The 18,867-nt window shown below is 32.5% G+C and overlaps 1 protein-coding gene across 1 annotated transcript in view; it reads right to left on the reverse strand.

The window, feature by feature from the left end:
• Positions 1-18,867, reverse strand: part of CDH10 (cadherin 10) — a 158,489-nt gene that overhangs the window by 13,329 nt on the left and 126,293 nt on the right. The window contains exons 6-8 of the mRNA XM_012765179.3: positions 10,535-10,722; positions 8,779-9,032; positions 5,258-5,394 (exon numbers count right to left, since the gene is read on the reverse strand). Coding sequence (XP_012620633.1) covers positions 5,258-5,394; positions 8,779-9,032; positions 10,535-10,722 — 579 coding nt within the window. The remainder of the gene's footprint in view (positions 1-5,257; positions 5,395-8,778; positions 9,033-10,534; positions 10,723-18,867) is intronic.

The raw sequence follows: 18,867 nt of genomic DNA on the forward strand, positions 1-18,867 counted from the left end.
ACCACTTTTAGCACTAAACTGTATTCTAATAGCTACTTTCTAGGTTCTTTTTGATCATTTAAAAATATGGCTACTTGTTTTACAATTGGGTGGAAAATTTACAATGAAATATAAAGGTTCAAATTATTTATTTCATAATGTCATTACTGGTACCATTTCAAATCCAGTCTGATTTATAAAAATTTTGTTTCCAAATTAGCTCAATAATAACAAAGAATACATTAATCATATTTTTGGCTACAAATGCTAAAATTAGAGCATCAAAGTTTTCACATAAAAAGATGTGTTTTCAAATTGTTTTGATTTGTAAATGGCATTTAAAAACATAAATATCTCTTTATTTAACTTAGCTTTGAATAACAACATTGTATTAGTCATAATTGCACTATTTCCATTATGGATTTTTCTAGGCATTTCTACTGATATCTGAGAGCATATTTACATCTTAAATTCAGTTTATATCCATCAGCCTTCATGACATCAATATCTCAGTCTTTGGACAAAGCTAAACTTCTGTGTGAACTTCATCAAAGTGTAGCTGAAGAGCAATATAAAATGAGAAAGGAGATAATTAACTGAAAACAAAACAACAGCAGAAGAGCTGAGGGACAGTAGCAATTTTATTAAATAGTATCTATCAATATGGGTTATGGGTAATACCATTTAACCTTGTAAAGTTTATCTGGACTTTTAATTTCCTCTAAATAATTTTCAGACAGAAAGGTAAAATACATTGTCACATACAAATACAAATTCTCAAAAGAATTAATCCCCCTCTAGTTCTCTCTACCTAATTGCACTGTTACTAAAATAATGAAATCAGTATTTTTAAAAATAATATGTAAGAACTGATTACTCAGCAGGGATATATTTACAAGGCTGAAGTAGTTTAAAGGAAGACAGAATTCTAAAACCATTTGAAGTATGTTTACCTTTCCTTCCTTTTCCCAAGAGAAAATTTAAAATTCCTCCCCTTCTTTAACACTCCCTTTAAATCTTACTGCAGTCTTCTTAACCCACATATATTTTTTCAGTCGTCATGTTCTAACATCACATTGGCTCATATATTGTTGCATATTGTTCACATGGTTAAGAGTTCAGCCCCTGGAGTCAAACTGAGGTGCCTTGGTTCCCAAGTCCACCACTCATTTACTGTGATACTTCAGCCAATTCACTCCACCTCTCCAATGCCTTAGTTTATGCAATAAAAGTAAAAGTAGATCCTCCAATGTCATGGAGTTATTTGGAAGATTAGGAGTTAATGCATGAAAGTTCTTATCAAAGTTTCAGTTTGATGATCAGCAATAATTGTGAACTACTATCATTACAATCATCTTTCTTATCACTAGCATATCTTCTTCATTTCCTTATGTTACTTAAGAGCTTATGCTATCTTTCTCCACACAAAGCATTCACACAATAAAAATGTGTTGAGTTGCTTTCCTATATCGTTCATATGAGTCTGAAGAGGGGCGCATTTGGGAAGTGAGGAGGACAGAAAAAAAAAGGAGAAAAATGCTATCCCATTATTTTTCTACATCCTCTATTCATGGAACATTTGCTAATACCCAGAGGCAGAATGCTCACCTACAAATGGACCCTCTAGTCCCTAGTTACTTGTTGCTATGGAGAAGAGTGGAAAGCTATGCTTCTTCCATATATTTTAGAATGTGCTCTTTAACTCACTTATATAGTGAGTGGACATTAACAAAATATTTTCTTTCAGTATAAAGTCTTGACATAAAAATAACTCTTGTTAGTAGTAATTCACTTTCTAACTATGCCACAGAAGCCAAGAGAGAGAAAAGTTTCATATCTAAAAATTGCATTGTCATCGCCTTTCATAACACAGTATGGAGATCCTCCAGCCCCTTCACAAATAACTCAAGGCTCTTCAAATCAAAAGCAAAATCCACAGGGATGAATGTGTTTTTGTAAAGCATCAGGCCTGGAGTCACCTATTTAAAAAAAAAAAAAAAATGGTGCTTGCACTAATCTTTTTGCTGGCAGATGCTGCAGCTTATGTATAAATAAAAGTATTAATATAAAGCATCCCAAGGAAGAATCATACTGAATATTAGCTAGCATATATTTACCACCTAGGTCTCCATCAATGTCCTTCAGGGAAACTACTGTGGCAAGAATGTATCAGTAATAAAGGATCTTAAAATGTATGTCCTAAGGTGAAGCCATGTATTTGCATCCACAGGCTTTTCATACCACCAAATAGAGAAAATTTAAATCATTATCTAGAAAAACTTGGCTCTAAAAGGATTCGACTTTTCTACCTGCTTAGGGTAAGAATTTCCACTAATAAGGAATAAGGTATAAATAATGGAGTCCTTTAGTTATAACTTTGCTTTATTGTCCTCAGAATGTATTGCAATGATTATAGTTAAATTTTCAGATGTGATTAGAGGAATTATTTGGTTCCTATAACAAATGTGTTCTAAAATCCCAACTATATTATTAAGTCATTGATTGTGATCTTAATTTTAGGTGTTTCTATTCATCACATGGTATTGGAAAATATTTTTTAAAGAAGAAAAAGAGAAGTTATTCCATGGTATAATACACTAAATAATTACCTGCAGTAGTACTTGCTATATGGTATGATATATTGCTGTGGAATGTATAATTAGTCAGAGGCAGGGCCTGGACACATGTTGGTAAGAAGTACATTTATACATGATTTTGCTGTGCTCTGGGCTTGGTGCATGATACTCCATAAGGCCGGTATTTTAAGTCTAGTAGAAACAGTTCCCTCTTTGCTGCTTCCCTCTCATCCTCATTGCATTTAATACCCAGAACAGCATAATGGGACCCTGACGGCTTGTAGGTTGGCAGGTAGGCATTTTCAGTAGTTGCTCCATAGACTGATTTCATTTACAGGCCAAAAATAGGTTCAGCTCTTAAAAAGAAGTAATTGGCTTAGCTTTTTACAGAATCGTAATTACTTCAACTAGCTTTAGAAGTTAAATTTCTCAAAGCATCTGAAATGGAAAATGCAATTCCTAGCTCACTGGGCTTGAATCAAGCAGAGAGCACAAACAATCATGATTCTGAAATGACCAGATTGGATCATGTTGGGTGCGTCTAACTATGGGGATATGGATACAGATATAGAAATAAAAGCTTTCCTTAAAAGAAAAACTCAAAAATCTCTAGTTGGCCTTAAAAGGCATAGCCATTTATATCTCCCCATGAAAAAAAAAATGGATTATTTGGGGCTAATCTGTATTTCAGATGCAGATTTCAGGAAAAAAAAACTAAATCTATTATTTTATCTCAAGGCTTTTAATTTATTGTTGATGATCTGTCTAGCTTAGTTCCATCCTTCTGAGACAACTTGGTGATTCAGCCTCAATGTTTTGCCTTCCAAAACTTGTAATGATTACTTCAAATAACGTGACCTTGGTAAGTGTGGATTCAGCTTAGTATTTCAGATATGGAATTTATGGGCTTAGTTTTCCACCATGATTCAGTCCCAAATTAATGCTACTTTTTAAAACAGTTCAAGAATTGCTCTATTCCATATACATCACACAGGTGTCCTCAAACTACGGCCCATGGGCCACATGTGGGTGTTTTTGCCCGTTTGTTTTTTACTTCAAGATAAGATATGTGCAGTGTGCATAGGAATTTGTTCATGGTTCTTTTAAAACTATAGTCTGGCCCTCCAAAGTTCTGATGGATAGTGAACTGGCCCCCTGTTTAAAAAGTTTGAGGATCCCTGCATCACAATATGGAAATCAAAATGTGAACAGGTTTGTACATGCATGTGCAGGCCGGACTGATGTCATGGGCATGTTAACTGGGCAGTTGCACAGAGCGTCACTCTTAGCAGGGCCCCACACCTGTTTTAGTGCTCTGCTATTACTGTCTTAAATTTCTTCTTGTTGTTTTTATTTTTAACAAGCAGCCTGACATTTTTATTTTACAATGAGTTCCATAAATTATACAGCTAGTCCTATGTATAGGCAAGAGCTTTCACAATTAGGCACAGATATCATTTGGAATCCTGGTTCTGCCAATTTCTAGTTGGATGAAATTATATAAATTTAGTATGGAATCAAGTATTGGATCTAGAACTGGAATGGTTTCAAATCCCAGATTTGCTATTCCCAGCATTATAACTTTGTGAGAGTTATAATATCCTCAAGCTTTAGTACCTTCTCTGTTAAATAAGGTTAACAATAATATTAGAAAAAGAAAAATAAATTTAAAATTTTTAAAATGATACCTGGCACATATGATTAATATTAACTATGATTACTAATATATCCTTTGGCTTCCACATGTGTAAAAGAGAAGTAATAATATCTACTTATATGTTTGTTATGATGAAATGATATAATACATACCCAGCATTTAGCAAAGACCCTAATTCATAGTGTGCAACAAATTTAATACTTTTCATTTTCCCCAAATAATAGTAGCTTTAGTTCATACTATTAGCTCATTTTTATTATTTAATATTAAATGTATATTTATAGATACTGAAGAGTGGCAAAATATGTCATCCCAAAATATGTCAGTTTGGCATAAGGATTATTTTGAGCAAACTAATTTTTTTTTTTTTAAAAGCAACAGGAACATGAAGGGTGCTCTAACTCTTTTTCTTACTGAATGCAAGAGGTAAAATCTTCATATGGAAGATGTGCTTCCTATACAAATGAAAAATAACACAGAGGAGGAAATATTTTTATCATCAAAAATGGGAAGTTGAAGCCAAGAAAATTCTATACAAACAGATCTTGTTAAAAAAATTATTTTCTCTATTTACCCTCCCCATATACATTGAATTACTTGTGTCTACAATTGCTTCTCTTTATTTATCCAGTATAAAAACATTTCCGTTTTGCCATTTATTTGGGGTCTTTATTTCCTCATTTGGGCTCCTGTGTCATGTAAAATTTATATTAAATAAATGGATATGTTTTTCTCCCTTTAATCTGTTTTCTGCCAATTTAATTATTAGACACAGCCAAAATCCTTAAAAAAAAACAGATAAAACTTTGTTTCTTCTACAATACCTATAGATATGCCTCTGTGTATAGACACAGGAAATATTGAAAAAAATTATAAGTGCTGAGAAGTCTTTTAAAAACTTAGATTAAAATTAACATTTGTGTGTTCAATGAGAATAAATTATTTTAACATAAATTAAGGACTATTAATATATCTTGAAATGCATAAAATAAAGTATATAATATAAATATATAAATATATATTATATACATAAAATTCATCTTACTGATTTCAGCAGCTATAACAGTAAGATTGTGCCATTGAGATAGTTCACGGTCAAGAGGTTTTGATGTATAAAGGGATCCATTTCCAGAATGTATGTTAAAGATCCTATCAAGGTCAGTATGGCGATCCAAGGAAAATCTGAATATAGAGGGCAGAGAAAAACAATGCAAGTATTACCAATGGTTTGCAGGAGAAAATGTCAAAATGCACAGACGCACATATCATTGAAAGAACACAGTAGTGATCTAGAATGTAGACGATTTCATTGATTTATCAGCATCACACATACTCTCTCCCCAAGACATACACTGACATTTTGTTGTGCATTCGAATGCTAGTCTTCAGAATGTTTGTATTATTTAAATAATTATCTAATGACATATACATTCAACTCACTTTAATGCATTTGGCAACAATAGTTGGTATTATTGGTGTTTACATTACCAACTGATTTTATTTGGTTATTAAGAGTTCTATTGAAAAATAACTACAAGGATCTATTGCAAAAGATCATTCCCAGAAGCTGAGTTTTTTTTTGTTAGTGAGAAAATTGGAGACAACATTAGTTTCATCAAAGTCATCAACTTTAGTTTCATCAAAGTCATCAAGGTCATCATCTCATTATGGTGTTTAGTGGCTTCATGGTATGATACCCATGTAGCATCTGTTCCTTAATCACATGTATCATTATAAAATGTATAACTTTTAATTCATGATATTTTAAAAATAAAAAGCTTGGGATATGAGTTTCATATATTTGTATCAAATAAAGTCTATATATATTTTAAAAATAGAAACTATGCTGCAAACTGATAACATGAATGGTGTTGGATGTCATCTAAAGTTAACACTAGGTTTGTCAATCTTGTTGATATAGTTGGAATAAATCCCATTATATTTATCAAACTGCATGTTTTGCCATTCACAAAAAAAGCAAATAATTGTATTCCGACATGTAGAATGATTTTCAAATTTCATCCCAAGTTGACAAAATTATTTTCCTATTGAAAAAACCAACATAAATTTCACCTCCTCCTTTTACTCCTTCATGATTATCTAAAGTAGAAGCTATTTGTTCCCTTCCATCATAAAGCATCTTGTACCACTCATCTTTTCCATTTACCACATTGTATTGGGAATTTATTTCATCTAACATTTCAAACAGAGAATAAAACACGAAAATTCCAAGCACTATACTCTAGTAGGCACTCAACAAATATTATTTGATTCTCATACTGAATCTTCTTCCCTAATACATTTAGAACTCCTTGAGAAACAAGTTAATATCTGATATGGTTAACAAATATTTGTTAAATGAAAGAAAGAATGACTGCATTCTTTGGCATTTAGCAAATAGTAAGGTTCCTTATTTCTGTGGGAATATGACATAAAGTTGCGAAATACGAATCAATCATGCATCACTGACATTGCAGAATTCATTTTATGTGTGTTCTTTCCTAATTATTTCTTGTAGTTCAAAGAAATAATGATAGAATTTAGAATATTATGTGACATTACCTTGAAGATACAGAGAGATCACAGCTCTTCTTTTTCAAATACAATTGAAAGTATAATTATATTTTGCAATTCTCTATTGTCAAATTATATGTGTTAACTTTCATTTTCCCTTTAAAAATCATTTCCAGAGCACACATTTTAAGTAAATCCCTTTGATTATTGCATTAATACTCTTCACAACACATGGCATAGTTTGTAACATGTCCAGTATGATCCATCCCATAAATACATTGCACTAGTAAAGCTATTTTATTTCTTTAAATATATGTGTGTGTGTGTATGCACATATATTAACAAAAGAATAACATCCAAGAATATTCATTTGCATTTTCTACAAGTTAATATAAAGTTAACATATATAACAACCGTCATGGTGTACGGTCTGCCCTTAATAAGCAATGCAGTCATTAATTCTGTTGCATATCATATATATAAATTTATTCTTTCCTCCTGGTTCTTAGGCCTGAATCCTCATTAAACGTTTTATTTTATTTTATTTTAGATATCCACAGATATATGTTGATATATAATAACCATCAGTCTATAGGCAGAAGCAAAATTTAAATCATTGTATGGAGAAATATCTTGATACTGCAATTTAATAATGCCAGTTGGCATTAATTTAACTCATCAAAAATATCCTATTTTATTTTTTAAAAAGTTCATTTTAAAATCAAGAACACAGATCATAGCCTGCTAAAGTCAGTTAGGATCTCTGCAAAGGAAAAGCTTGATAATTATTTAATGGGAAAAATTGATTGCATATATTGGTTCTATGAAAGCATCTGAGGAAAAAAATCCAAGAAATGCAGCAATTTAGATAAAGATAAAATGAATTAGGGAAGAGGCATTTATGGGAAAGTCATTCTGGCATATGGAAACTCTACATGATTACCATGTTCAGGTTTCTTCTGCCAATGTGTAGCTTGTAATGCTGGGTGTGAATATAAGAAAACATATTTTTGTAAAATTACATAAATAAAAGAGCATAAATACATAAATTACATAAATAAAAGAGCAATATATATATATCATATATATATATGACTTTACTGAAGAAATGTCATACCCTATAGAATTTTTAACTTAAGTCTAGCTAGAGTCCCATAGAACATGAAATCAGAGGTTCCCTACTTTATGTAGCTGCATAAGTAAGAGTCAGAGGAGAGTGTGCTCAGAGATTACACAATAATCATCTGAACTCATACATGACTGGATCATGTGGAAAAATGGGCAAAGTCAGGGAAACAGATGAAATCCTAAACACATGATAGACTAACAGATTAAAGCATTCATTTTGATGTTGAACATTGTATGTAGATATCTGTATTTCTTTAAAGTGATAGAACAAACAACAATGAAAACTTTAAGTCTTTCACATTTTAATGGATTTGTCACATCTCATATGTTTTTACTATGCTATAAAAAAGAAAAGCAAAAAAAATATTGAAATGACTAATATTTCTGGGATGTTATAATATTTTTGAAACAGGCACAAAACCATGAAAATCAAAACAAAACAAAACTTCCCACTTTGATGAATGGAGTATAAGAGTGTCTAAAATAATAATGTGACCACAGTGCAGCATTGTTATTACCTTCTTTTTAACTGTAAAAACTTCTCTCAGTCAACCTCACATATTATTTAATAACTTGGAAGCACAAATATAGTAATTTGGTTCCACTATAAACACAGAGCTGACGTAGTGCCTTCGATCTTTACCAGGGGTCAGAACAACAGACACCTTAAGAAGACAATCAGATGATGATTCGGCCTAATGGGCATGATAAGAATAAGCAAACTATGAGGCTTATGCAAGCCATACACAAAAACATTTAGAAATAATTTACTTGAAACACTGTGCTCACCAAATGTATGTACAACTTATGGGGAGACTCTGGTATCTTTAATTGCATTAAATGTTTTAAATGTAATTTCATGATCTCTATAAGTATTTCAACTCCTTTCCTTTTCCTTTTCATTTTCAACTCAGGCATAATTACCTAATGGGGCTGGAAATCGAATCTGGATCCCTTGCCATAACGGTACCAATAATTGTGCCCACTTCAATATCTTCATGAACCTCAAACAGATACGAGGCTCTGCTAAAAACAGGAGGTTCATCCACATCTTCTATAGAGATTTTCACTATTGTAGTATCTTTAAATGGTCCCAAGTAATAAAAACGTGGATCCACATGGGTATTTTCTGCTTCAACCTTAAGAGTATAAAGTCTTCGGCTCTCATAGTCAAGTGGCTGCAGAAAGAGATAATAAGTCATAAAGTTAGAGTGAGGGGAGTTAGGTGACATGCTGCCTCAAAGTTACACTATGATTTTTAAGTCATAGTTGACTTCTGTCAAGTTGTTTATTAGTTATAAGTTCAAAAGAGTAATGCAAATAATAATATAATTTTTACATATCATTTTGGATTCAACTTTTACTTTTTATGTATTCAATAGTTAATGCCCCGGAACATAGGCAGATGAGATTTTAAATCTTGGAAAAGTTAGTATGGATATTCATAAGGTGGTGACTCTTTATGAAAAATAAGCTGGTGGATTGTGTGTGTGTGTGTAAATGTGCATGTACTGAAGTGTTGGCTACTGCTAAATTTTTCTATGCAAAAATTCAATTATCTTTTTAAATTTATATGGTGGTATTTCCAGTCAATGTAATAGGCTTATAGTGTTATGTAAACTATGAAATTTTGAAGACTAATATAAAACTTTCAACAGTTACATAAAACATTCAAGATAAGGAAAACCTCATATAATTAGAAAAGAGAAAAACTTTGATAGTAGTATGGTAATTAGGTTACATTATGAAACAAAAACAGGACCTTAAATATTAATATAGCTTAACTTTCACAAGTATAAAATCTGGTACCTCATATCTCACCCACTTTAAAAAATATGTTTTGCTAACAGATAAAAGACATTGTTGGCTCAAATTCCCTCAATCTTCCTTTTTATTCTGAGAAGCACCAGATTTTATTTGCATTACTGTTGCTACCTGGTCATGAAAAACAAGACAGCTGCTTTGCCATTTACTAGTCATTGTCCATGTAATAACAGTTGGTTGTGTCCCTTGTGCCTTGTAAGAGAATCTCAGGATAGTTTTATTATTGATCAGTGGCTCAGTGACTACTTTGTGTGTGACATTTCATTGGAATCTAAATTTTACTGTGCCTTATTTTTATCTTATAATGATAGTAACTGAACTGACTCTACAGTAAACAACTAGTTACCTTTAAATTGTATCACTGAGCATATGCTAGCAGAAAATTTTAATTTATATAGCAGATGGGAAAATGTGAACAATTATGTTCCACTCTATGCCATCCCTTTTATTAGTAACTCTAATTGTTGAGTCATACATCTGGATAGATGGCTTGCTACTTTCTATGTACTATGATGATCTACATTGCCATTATTAGCTATTAACTATTTTTTTTAACTAAACAATGTTATTATGGTTGGCTTTTTATTAACATAACTCTGTAATATAATAACACATACATTAACTTTCCTTTTAAATTTTGTAAAATCTCAGATTTCATGTTTCAGCCAACAAAAACAGTGGTCAAAATGTTTAAGGAGCTCTTTGGCTTTATGTTCCTCTTATTTGTGCACAATATAAGTTATATTTTTGAACATACCAGTGATATTTCTTAATGGATAATACATGAGTGAATAGTACACAATGATATCTCTACTCTTAAAACACACAGATGCTTATTTGTACTGATGCTGTGCACCTTTTTCACAGTTATGATGCCTTCCTGTGTGTCCTTCTCAGTTATGATGTCAAACATATCAGTTCCATCACCATCAATAATTCGGTATTCTACTTCAGCATTTTTCCCAGTGTCAGCATCAGTTGCTTTTACACTTCCAATGGCTGTGCCAACTGGGGAAGATTCGAGAACCCGAAGATGGATAGTATCTGTAAAGTATAAAGAAAAGAATAGAGACAGAGAGAGAGAGAGAGATAGGTATAGACAGATTTCTCAATAGAATTTCAAAAGTAAAAATGTATATGAGAGAATATTATAAATCTTAAACTCTACAGGCATGCATATCCACTCAGTTTTGGAAGCCATTTCCTAAGAGACATCACGAGAACTCAGTTTCCATCATACTACAGTTGGTCTCTTAGCCTGTATTTTTCTTTGTTGTTTGCTCCATCTATCTCTGGTAACACACTAGTGAAAGCAACTCTCAATGTTGACTAGTTCAAGGGTTGAATACATATAATGTGATAACATTATAGTAAGGTCTAGGACCAGGAAAAGTGTAACTTTGGGAGCTTTGGTCTGTGTATATTATGAATAATGAAAATCAACTCCTAATCGTATTTTGTGGACCTATGTGTGATTATACAATCACAACAAACCACAGTATATACCTTAAATGTTTCTATTTAATTGTTTTTACTATGCTACATTTAGTTATTTATTTTGGCTGTAGAGCAGAACATTACAAAAGCCCACGAAATCAGCCATAATGGATAGGAATCCTATTTCAGTTTGTGACAGCAGAAACAAAGGGTAGTGTATGGGAGAGATAAAAGATGTCCTTCACAGTGTCAGAGCAAAAACACTAAATTCTGACAAATTCCCCTTCATTACAGAACAAAACAAGAATTTATCTAAGCCCTTGGTGTACCTAGAAGTGCTAATGAGATTTATGTCTTAGCACCTGATCATAAACTACATATCTCTGACGGATTAATCGACCTGAAGCACACTCCTGATTATAGCACCTTCTTGCTCATAAACCTTAAGTAATTCTCCTTAGTACACATAATAAAGTCTAAACCTCTTAGCTAGTCATGATCTTGTCTGAGTATATTTTTCCTATTGTATTTTGCTTTTAGTCACTTCCATGAAAGATTTGCACCCAACTGGACCTTTCAGAGTTTTCTGGTCAAAACTTGATTTCTTATATCACTTTATATGTTTTCTCATGTTATTTCTCTCCCATAAAATTCCTTCCTCATTACCCTCATATAATTATAATTCAGTTTACCAAATCTGAGAAAATGGCACTGTTTGCTAAAGGGCTGGGTGTTTTTAGGGGCCAAGGAGAGGGGCTTCAGAAGAAATGAGCCTGTTGATACCTTGTTCTCACAAGTTTAGCTCCTTAGACCTGTGAGAAAATAAATGCCTGTTGTTTAAGCCACCAAGTCTGTGGGACTTTGTTGTGGCAGCCCTAACAAACAAATGCAGGTAGGCATGCGTATCCACTCAGTTTTGGAAGCCATTTTCTAAGAGACATCACGAGAACTCAGTTTCCATCATACTACAGTTGGTCTCTTAGCCTGTATTTTTCTTTGTCGTTTGCTCCATCTATCTCTGGTAACACACTAGTGAAAGCAACTCTCAATCATTCCTTTGCTACTGTATTGCTGGCTCTCTTTGCCTTTGCTGAGTCTTCTTCTTGGAGCACCTGTCCCCTGGATATTCCGATAGTTCCCGTTCTTGCTACCTTCAGGTGTCTGCTCAACTGGGACCTTCTCAGAACCTTTCACTAATAACCTAACTGAAAATGACCTTAATGAAAAAGCATTCCCAATCACACTTCCTGTCACTTTCCATTGCTAGACATGATATTATCTACTTACTTATTTGTATGTACCACAAGAGTGTAATAGAAAATAGACAATAGATTATTTTTTTTTTACCAGTATGTTCCCATTGGGTTTCTTTGAGTGCAGTATCCACTACATAAGAATTTGTATATTGGATAAGTTATTTGTATATTGTATCTCAGTTAGAAGCTTCCTAAGTGATCTACTAATTTCTGTGCTTGGTCAAATCCAATCAATTCTTAGATACTCTAAGCCCACACTGTAGGCATATTACCCTGTTGAAAACATTAATTTTATCAATAATTACTCAGTGCTTCAAAAGTCTTTGATTACTTCCATTACATACTAGATAAAATAAAACATCCATAAACTGGCCCTTCATAATTTAGCCCCTCCATCCTGTCAGTCATTCTGCTAGCATTGGTCTTTTGTATTTTTCCAACATGCTTTTCTTACTTCAAATAAGTTTTCTCTCCTTATGAAAGATTTTTCACACAAGTCTGCCTGGCAACTGAATACTCTTCTTTTTGATATAGTCCTATGATTCTACCATAGAACAGCATAAATTCTAGTCTGCTTACTGCAAGAACTTTCTTTAAAAAATTAAATTTTAGGTCAGGTGCAGTGGTTCATGCCTGTAATCCCAGCACTTTGGCAGGCCAAAGTGAGAGGATCTCTTGAGCCCAAGGGTTCAAGATCAGCCTGAGCAATATAGTGAGACCCTATGTTTACAAAAACAGACAAACAAACACAAGAGAAAAACAGGCAGTGTAGCAAGTTCCTGTAGTCCCAGGCCACAGTGAGCTATGATAGTGCCACTTCATTTGAGCCTGGGCAATAGAGCTCTGTCTCTAAAAAACAAGCTAAATTTTATAGAAACAGAACCTCAGTAAGTTGATTTGTTACTTCTTAGCGAAAAATGATATCTCTGCTCCACTGAAAGTACTTATTGTTAATGTTAAGTGCTTGATTTCATTTTGTTTATAAAGTCATGTAAAATCTGGTTTCTGATAAAATCTTCAGTACAATTATTATCTATTCTCAAATCTAGAGCATATATGAAAAGCAGCCATACTGATGCTTTTTAAATTAATGATCAGTTAACCAGACAAAAAATTATAAATGTATAGAATATGTAACAAGACAAGGAATGTGAATGATTTGAGTAATATATATAATTGTATACATATGTGAATATATGATAATATGTATATAAAACTTGAATGTACCATCTAGAGAATATAAATTCTTTTAAAGCAGCTGTGAAACATTTAACTCAACTTGATCAAGTACTAAGTTATGAGGCAAGTTTGAGTTAATTTTAATAAACCACTATCTACTAAATCTTTTGACCATACTAAAATTAAGTTAGAGTTTAATATGCAAAAGATAGACTCAATCCTTATATTTTCAAACATTTAAAAAGAAGAAAATTAAAAATAACTATATTTTAAAAGGTAACAGACGTGAAGACAATAAAAGCCACAAAACACCTACAACTGAAAAAGTAATGAAGAGAAATTAAAACGTGGTACAGAGAAAATGATACTGAGTCGAGAAGATAGTTTATAATGTGACGTGCTTGTATATAAAGAAAGAGATGCTAAAATCAATGAGCTAAGAATTAAACATAGGAAACTAGAAAAGAAAGACATTATAATGCCACAGACAAAGAATAGGAGATAATAAAAATGACAGAAATTAATGAAGTTGAAAACAAATACACCAAAAAGAAAATAAAAATGCCAAAAGGTTTTCTTTTTTTTCCCTAAGAGCTCACAATATGAGCATATATCTGGCAAGACTGTTATGGAAAGGAGAGAAAAGGCAAGAGTAGTATAATGAATTTAACAAAAAAAGGAGAGAATATCAAGATTGTGAAGGTTAGAGAATATTATTAACATATATACCAATAAAATTGAATATACCAATAAATTGAATATTTAGCTGTAGTGACAAATTCCTAAAAATAATTAAAAATATACCAAAACCTACTAAAGAGGAAATAAAGCATGATTTAAAATGTTCTATTCTCCCCTTCCAAATACAATCCAGTAGCTGGAATAGTTTTCAAGGAATGTTCATGGAGCAGAAAATTTTAATCTTCTGCAAAGTCTTCTGGAAAAGAAGAAAAGGTGGAACTGTTTCCTAGTTCATTTTTTGAGATTAGTATGACCCAGATACAAAAAACAGACAAGAAGAGTTCAGTGGTCATATAGTGTTGGTCAAAATTCAGGATCTATCATATGTAAATGTGTAACTTTCAGTAAATTTGTGTTTTATTTTTAATTCACAATCACACTTATAAAGTTTAGTGCATGACAAACACCATTCTAATCACTTTACTATTAACTAAATTCTTGATGTTATTCAAAGTTCACCAGCTTTTCCATGAAAGTCATTTTTTTCCAGAGATGTCACTTTGCATTTGATTGTCATGTCTCTTTACTCTCCTCCAATCAGTGAGAGCTCTTTCGTCTTTTTCTTTTTTGTCTTCCATGACCTTGCCTCTTTTGAAGAATTCTGGTCAAGTTATTTTGTAGAATGTTTTTCAATTGGAGTCTGTCTGATGCTTTCTCATGATTACTTAAGGTTACACATCTTTGTCAAGTATATCACAGAAGTGGTCTCTTCTCAGTGTATCATATCACAAAAGGGAGTACGTGATACTGATATGTCATGTGACTAATGATATTAACCTTGCTCATATGGTTAAAGTGTTTCTGCCAGTTTTCTCCATTGTTAGGTTACTAATTTTTTCTTCACAATTAATACATATCTTGAGGGAAATACTTGAAGTTTATGCAAATATCCTGCTTAAAAATTTGCCTAGGCTGGATGTGGTGGCTCACTTTGGGTGGCTGAGGCAGGAGGATCACGTGAGCACAGGAGTTTGAGACTGCAATGACCTATGATCTCACCACTGCACCCTAGCCTGAATGACAGAGTAAGAACCTATCTCAAAAAAAAAAAAAAAATAAGAAAAAGAAAAAAATCTGCCCACTAATTTTAGCATCAATTGGTAATCTTGCCTACAATAATTAATACTCTGGTTTACAAATGGTGATTTTCAATTTTCTTCATTCAGTTCCACATTATTTGGAATTCTTCTGCAAGGAAAAAACTACCCTTTATCTCCCATTTATTTTTATTCATTATTTACTTACATCAGTATAGGCTCAAGGACATTTATTTTATTCTGTGTATTTGAATCCATTAGTATGGTTGTTTATTGTTTTCTGTGAATTCTTCCAGATTCAGCTATGGGGTGAATTTTTCAGGGTGGCTTGGGTGCCTTTTCAACATGCTTCCATTATTTTCTTAAGCACACTTCCTTAATTTCTGATATCACAAAATGTTCTACTGTCATCGTCTACTTTTTCTGCTCAAGCTCTAAAATCAACTATGTTTCCATGCAGTCCTGGTTTCTTTTACTGGTGAAAGAACTATAATTTTTTAATATAGTACAAAATACAAAAATCAAAAAAAATATAACTCTTGCTTTACAATGTATAACTATGTGAAAAATCCAAAAGGAAGACAACTATTTTTATTTTTTAATCTAATTATGTGTTTAACATACAAATTTAAATAACAGTAAGTTATTGTCTTTTAACATTTTAATTGATCTTTGCTTAGAAATCAAATATCTGTATCCTGTGAAAGAAATTTTGAGTGCTATGATTTATAATATTAGCATTTAAGACTGTTCAGCATAAGAGAAAATTTTCTACAGGAATAGAATAAAAGTATTTAAATAGGAACATTATACTATTAGAACTGATTACACATACCTTGATTTATAAATTCATATTTGTAAAGAAGTTGTACATTTTTATTTTAAGCATTATTGCTGAAAAAGGCCTAGAGTTCCATTCCGTTGGGATGAATGAAAACCTTAGTACCCAAACACTGGTCACCAGCACCAGTGTTTTTACTCTAATATAAACTATATTGTCTTGGACATTTGTTTTTTCTAAGTCTGAGAAATTGAAGGAAATATGAGATCAGTTTTCTTTTTGATACTGAAATTAAGTGAGGCATCAAAGATTAGCAGGATCATGGAAAAGTACAAAGAAACCAAACAACTTGCTTCTGCTGGCCAACATTTAGAAAATTTGATCATCAATAAGAGAATAATAATTTAATTAATCTAAAACAGGTTTGTTTTCTGGATATGCTAACTAGATAATTTAGTTCAACATTTTATTTGGAAAACAATACTTTTGGATTATAGGTAGGGCAGACATAGACTTATGAAGGGAGAAACACAAGCCCCCAATTGAAGGGAAATGAGAACCTAGAGAAGTAAATGGAAAACTACAGTCCCCTTTGGCCTGATGATATTTGCCATTTTCACAAAAGTGATCTTTGTTTTTATGGCCTCTTGAGACAAGGAGGACAGAGACCAAAGTTCAGGTTATCCACAAAGTGGTTACTCAAGCAGCAAATAGACTCCACAGTTAACTAAAACTAAGGAGCTTTGCACTAGGTGTAAGGGGGATCTGGATGAAAGCCACCCTAGACAGTATTTTAGATTCAGAGACTGGGCTCAGATAATTTAGATTTTTGCAGACATATGCAACTTTCACTGCTAGGAGAGAGGAACGACACTATAGCATTCACAACAAATGGAGTGATGGGTCAAAATGACTTGAGGGAGAATCTACATACCAGCAATAAAATCACCCAGTTTATTCTACCTGGGAGGGTTCTTGGCTGCCTCTCCTCATTCCTTTCTCCCTCACTTGTGCCTTTTACAAAAGTGAGGGGCATTAAAAGCTCTGGAAAAGTATATCATAGTCCAATGAAAATATATTTGTAAATACTTAGCTCTTAAAGCTGCAAAATAAGTGAAATGATGGAGCCAGCTACCTTAAGATACAGAATAATATTCCAAATGCTTGTTGGAAAGAGAGACATATACATACGCACACATACATATGTATATCAATTACATATATATATATAAATACATATGTGGATATGTACATATGTGGATAGATGATAGTTTTAGAAAACTAGCAGATCTGTAATATTTTAATGCAATATTTTAACCATGCTCTTATAAATAAGCTTTGAAATTTCCCAAGGAAGACAAATTGAGCTCTGCCAGAGTGTTGCAGTTTTCTCTGCCTCAAAGATCACAAGTTCTCCCTTTCCAATGACTATTATAAGTTTTTCCCCTTTTCTTCGCATGTCTCAAAATAATACATTAACTGCAAAATACTGAGTCATATCTGCATATTAATAAAATTATCTTCTTGCCAAAGGCAGCTTTAACCTACATGAGAGAGGATTACACTGAGATGTGGAAATTTCCAGCTTCATCCTTCAAGGAATTCCTTTTATTTTTTCTCACACATAAAATTTTAGTTAAAAATTCTCAGTTTGTGTCTTTTTGGTTTTCCACAGTAATCCTAAACTCATAAAGAATTGTTTCCAAACATTTAAATTGATTTAAAAGAAAATTTAAGTCAATATATTAATTATCTTTATTTAGAAAAGGATTTCTAAAACAAGAAAATCAATCTATGCTCAAAACCTTCTATAAATAAAAGACAATGTAGAAAAAGTGAAATATTACAGATAAAGAGAAGGTATTTTCAGGACACATATTAACAAATGTAGTAGTCTAAAGATCCACATGAAAAGACAGATAATCTAGTAGAAAAATTAGTCAAGGATGTGAATAGGAAACAATTAATTTACAGTGGAGGAAATAAAGAAGATAAATAAACAGACACAAGCTTACTGGATCTTAACAGGGCAAATGAAAATTAATGCCATTATTGGCTATTACATTAACAAAAAATGAAGTCTGATAAAACCAAGTGTTAAAAGTAAGTGGTATAAGAGAAACTACTATGCAGAGCTGACAGCTGTTGAATTTGGCCCAATGACTGTCAGAAATGTATTATTTTTCTAGGGCTGCTGTAACAAAGTACTAAAAACTATGTGGTCTATAACCACAGAAATTTATTGTCTCACAGTTTTACAGGCTAGAAGTCTGAAAAGGCAGTGCTCTCCTTGATTAGTCTAGGAAACCCTCCTTCCTTGCCTCTTCCTGCTTCTGGAGTTTGCTGGCACTCCTTGGCGTTCCTTGGCTTATAGATTCATAACTTCAGTTAAATAGTCATCTTCTCCCAGTGTGTTCACATCACCTTCCTTTTCAGTATGGCGGTCTCTATGTCTTAATTGCTCCTTGCTATAAGGACACCATTCATATTGTATTAAGGCCATGATTCTAATACATTCATTTTAACTTAATTTTCTCTGTAAAGACCCTATTTCCAAAGAAGGTCACATTCTGAGGTACTGGGCATTATTGAGCAATGTCATCAAACTTTGATGACAAAATTATTTTGAATTTTGAATGCTCACTCCAGTCACCATATTAATTAAGTTTGATAACTGAATGAACGTAGTTTTAGATTCAGCAAAGTGCCTTTGGACCTTTTTAAGGAAGCTAGCGAATAATATATGCCAGGAAAATAA

Source organism: Microcebus murinus, chromosome 11, assembly GCF_040939455.1.
Source record: "Microcebus murinus isolate Inina chromosome 11, M.murinus_Inina_mat1.0, whole genome shotgun sequence".
Lineage (NCBI taxonomy): Eukaryota > Metazoa > Chordata > Mammalia > Primates > Cheirogaleidae > Microcebus > Microcebus murinus.